A 4940-nucleotide genomic window follows, 5' to 3' on the forward strand; every position below is an offset into this window, starting at 1 on the left:
TAAAAAAAAAAAAAAAAAGAAAAAAAAGAAAAGGAAAGTAAATAAAATAAAATGAACTAAAAGAATCATAAAATTACAAAGTAAATTGATTGAAACCAATTGAAACCAAAACCCTACTAACTTCTTGTGAATCCTCCTGTATAAGGGTTATGTTGTATCTGTCTCCCATCCCTTGCATATTGCTGCCACATCAGTTGCTCCTCCACCAATAGCTTCTGCTTCCTCTCCATGTCCGACATCTGCACGTACGACGGGGGCGCCACCGCCACCGACGCAGCAAAGGGGTCGCTTACGATCGAGGATGAGCTCGCACTCCCATCGGACGACGGAGGGGCTGCCAAGGCTAGCATGGCTGGCCTCCCTGCAGACCCAAGCGCCATGCTACTTGCACTGCCACTTACTCCATACCCTGAGCTACCCATTGTGGATATCATTGTTGTTTGCTTATTATACATGCCATCCAATAAAAGCATATCAAATCCTCCACCAAGATCAGCTCTTTGGCTTGTCAAATGGCTTGCTGATTGCACCAATGTTGTCTCCCAATCCGATGAGGGATCATTGAATGCTTGCCATGGAAGAGTTGATGAAGGGTTTGTAGTTGAAGAACTTCCATCAAATAATGCCAATTCCAATTTATTTGCATTTTGTTCTCTTGTTAATGCAAGTTCTTCACCAAGATTCAATAAATCACCCATTAATGAATCTTGTTTTGGCTTAATTTCATCGATCTCTTCCTTAATCTCTATCGCGGTTTCTTGTTCTTGTTCTTGTTCTTCTTCTTTGAATTCCTCGGGCGGCGGTGGAAGAGCTTTAATCGAATTCATGTCTGGTTCTGGCTCTGGCTCTTGTTCTTCTTCTTCTTCTTCGTTTGTGATTTGTTCATGACGTTCGTTCTTTCCTCTATCCTTCTGGGATTGAGCTAAGGCGGATTTGTCTTTAATGAATTCATCCATGACTTCGAGTTTCTTCAGAGTAATCTTTTCGACTTCGGGATATTCAGAAGAGCGAGCAATTCCAGTGCTTCTACTCCAACAATAGAACAATTCTAGCTCGTCGAATTGCTTCCCGACACGACAGAAAATCTCGTACACTTTGACACAATCTCGGATGCTTAGCTGCATGAAACGATCGATTAGGAGACCCATAATTTCGGTTATGTCGTAATATATTTGGAAACTTTCTTTCACGATTGGATACAATGCTACTAACACCACCCTGTTGTTCTTTGCCGCACCTAGGAAGAAACAACACAAAAAAAGTAATCAATTTCATAAAATTTATGATTTTGAAGATTAAAGTTGTATAATCATTGTGTTTTTGTTAAAGGGTCGAGTAGTTTACGTGTTTTAGACGCTTTTCAAATCGATACAAAGAGGGAAGATCTTGAATTTTATTTTGGTATGTTCGATTGCACGAACCAGTTAGCTAGATGGGGCCGAACGTGAGCATATATGTAAGTTTACCAAAGAATCAAGATATGGAAATTGGCTACGAACGTATATACATAATGAAACGAACCTGTGGGACGACAAGCCAAAAAGCGTTCGAGAAGCTGTTGCAAATGTTGTATCCTCGAGAATAATTGTTCAGTTGTCATTTCTCGTACAGGAGCAATTCTTACAACAATAGCCTGACTATTGTCGTTGTCGTTGCCACCGCCATTACCATTATTATTATTATCATCATCATCGTCATCGTAAAGATTAATATTAATATTATTGTTTTGTTCCCCTTCTTCGTTATCCAATCCAAACGCACTTCTTCTCCCTCTTCGACTTTGCATCCTAAACTCGAGCTTTTCATCGAGATACAAAGCATAAGTACGAACGAAAGCAGAGTAATCCCATGAATTTGATAGAGAAGTGTCTCTAAAATCCGACATGTTAAGGAACCTCGTACCACGCCTAGTCGAGAAAAAGATCTCTTGTTCATAAGCCGGGTCACCTTCAGACACCAAACGTTGGATTAGCATTAGGGTTTTGAGCGCAACAATCCAATTCTTGGTCTTATTGAGACGTCTAGAGAGCGTGTTAACACACGCGCTTATATACGCTCTCGAGTAGCACGTGAGGCTTAAGATCTCACTCACGTATCGTTCCTCGGCCGGGTATTCTTCATGTCTTGTAGCTTTGACAATGGCCACTTCCAAATCCGACAACGACGCGCTATTACCGACTTTTGCCAACCCTATGCTTGTCTTGTCCTTGACTGCCCCTAAGGCTTTTCTGATCTTGCTTGGTGCCATGGATGAGGTTCCAAGTTTGTTGGAATGTGTGTGTTTTTTTTTTCTTTTCTTTTCTTTTTTTTTTTTGGGATTTTGTTGTCGTTTAGAAGGAAGGAGAAGAAGAGGAGGAAGATGATTTTGTGTTGGGTTTTGGTTGGGTTTCTTCTATTCTCTAATAATTCCCACCTTTTTTTTCTTTTGATTTTGTTTTGATTTTGTCTTTCTTTTTTAGTGGGTTTTTGGTGTCTTTCTCTCTCTTTTCTTCCTCAAATTCAACGTTGCATTACCCATTATTTTAGCATAAAAAAGTGGGATGTTTTGTAACATGTTTGTCATACAAGGTTGTTTTAGTTTGTCTATTCATAGAACTTGATTTTGACCTTTTCAAAGTTGTTTCAAACCACAAAATGACAAATGGGTAATAAGCTCCATCGTGGGGGAGTCCAAAGATGAAAGAAACTATCAAAATAGTGCCATATCGAGAACATTTTAACAATATAGTTCGTAGCGTGACGCTCGAGTAAAGGAATGATATATGAATACACCGAGATCACTTAAGAATGAAAGTGGTTCTGATGATAGGATGATTAAGAAAGATTTAAAAGAATCGAAATTACCCGGGTGACACTCTATTCCTACGAATATTCGGTAACAACAGCTCTAGGGAATGCTACCCGACCAAGAAAGGGAACCAGGAGGTGTGCGAACTGACTGGTGGGACAATACTCGCACGTGTGGACCGTGTATAGTACAGTAAATACACATTCAATTACTTGCTTAGGATAGCCGCGTAAAGGAATATAAACTGATATATTAGGTCTCATTTATGTTTTTACATCTAATCCTAATAGTGGGGTCACTTACTGCGTATTTCTTAAAATAATCCAGTCATGTGCTACTCTTATTTTCTAGGTAAAGGCAAGGCTCTCCTGTACGGTTAACGGTGACATCCAACTCAGGAAACCATGACACATCTACAGGGTAGTTTGCAATTTAAACTTCGTAGACTATAGATTAGTATGCATTTAAGTTCGTAGGATATATGTTAGTATACACCGAGATCACTTAAGAATGAAAGTGATCCTGATGAAAGGATGACTAAGAAAGATCTAAAAGAATCGAAATTACCCAGGTGACACTTTATTCCTAACGAATATTCGGTAACAATAGCTCTAGAGAATGCTACCCGACCAAGAAAGGGGACTAGGAGGTGTGCGAACTAACTGGTGGATCCATACTCGCACGTGTGGACCGTGTGTAGTACAGTAAATACACATTCAATTACTTGCTTAGGATAGCTGCCAAAGGGAATATAGACTGATATGTTAGGTCTCATGTCTCATTCATAATTGTATGTTTTTGCATCTAACTCGAATAGTAGGGTCACTTACTGAGTATTTCTTAAAATAATTCGGTCATGTGCTACTGTTATTTTTTAGGTAAAGGCAAGGCTCCCCTATACGGTTAACGGTAGCATCGCAACTCAGGAAACCATGACACATTCTAGCAACGACTTTAGGTTAAGTAGAAATTTAAGGTTGTTACCCATTCTAACCCAAGCAAATCAAATAGCATACCCGCATAGGCAAGACTTTACAACTCACTTCATAGTAATATTAAGTTACATGTGACCGTCTTGTTAAATATTTATCCTTTTAATTAACCGTTTTAAGAAGAGATTAAATTTTGTGATTCAATATTACATAAACTCATTGTATATAGTATTTCATTCACTATTTCCATATGAACGATTTGAATTTAATCATTTGTAACTGCATGTTACATAATAAGTCAGGTAACAATAGTGTTACTTAGGCCCGTGTAACTCTTAATTATTAAACACAGATCATGATAGGAACTTACCTTGATGGTTGGACATAAGGTTTAGTTGGGTTACATCATGAAAGGACGCTAAGTGTATATTGTGGTGTTATAGGTGGTCGTTGGACGTGGAAGTTAGCTTATCGCGAGTGACTTCAGCCAAGGTCAAAGAGGTAAGTAACCTTGCTGTTGGCTTTAGTTTCTTATGTATGATGGTGCGTGCCTTGTGGCCCTTACATGTACCATGTGTGCTGTCGATGTATGCTATGTCATGTGTTTTCATGCTGTGAAATGTCGATGTATGTCACGCTTATGTATGTGATGTTGTTTTGCCATGAATTGTTTACCTTGTACGCATGAAATTAATTGACATGTCATGAATGTGTTGAGAGTTTTGCATGTCATGGATGCGGTGACTGGCGTACTACGATATGCTTACATTATGTTTAACTAAGTCATGCTATGTAGCACGGCGAGGGGATGGAACATTGTATATATAATGGCATGGAGGTAAGCTTTAGGGACCTCATGCATAATGTGTGTCATGTGCATAGGGTTACTTCTCCGTACATAATGATGGTACGGACGCGTACATTCGATATTATGCTTGCTATGATATCATGCAGGTCCTTCCTTTTTCCGTGGCGTTCGGTAATGTATGTCAAACATACCCGACCAAGCCAGGCTCAAGGAGTTTGTATACGAATCCGCCTGGTGGGCCCATGTTTACGTACGTGGGCCATGCATAGAGAAGTACCACACATCCATCCTGTCCAGATAAAGCAAGGACCTAAGGCCATGTAAAGGGAATGGAAGACAGGTCCCCTCACTTTTTTTTTTTTTTTTTTTTTTTTTTTTTTTTTTTTTTTTTTTTTTTTTTTTTTTTTTTTTT

The 4940-nt window shown here is 39.1% G+C and overlaps 1 protein-coding gene across 1 annotated transcript; it reads right to left on the bottom strand.

Moving 5' to 3' along the window:
• Nucleotides 1–116: 116 nt before the first annotated feature.
• Nucleotides 117–2248, bottom strand: LOC111434522 (putative clathrin assembly protein At1g03050). Its single transcript, XM_023071936.1, has 2 exons — nucleotides 1522–2248; nucleotides 117–1237 (listed from the first exon to the last, which is right to left on the bottom strand). Exons 1-2 carry the CDS (start codon nucleotides 2246–2248, stop codon nucleotides 117–119), a joined length of 1848 nt encoding a protein of 615 aa, XP_022927704.1.
• Between the last annotated feature and the right edge of the window lie 2692 nt (nucleotides 2249–4940).

Source organism: Cucurbita moschata, unplaced genomic scaffold (assembly GCF_002738365.1).
Source record: "Cucurbita moschata cultivar Rifu unplaced genomic scaffold, Cmos_1.0 Cmo_Scf00045, whole genome shotgun sequence".
Taxonomy (NCBI): Eukaryota; Viridiplantae; Streptophyta; class Magnoliopsida; order Cucurbitales; family Cucurbitaceae; genus Cucurbita; species Cucurbita moschata.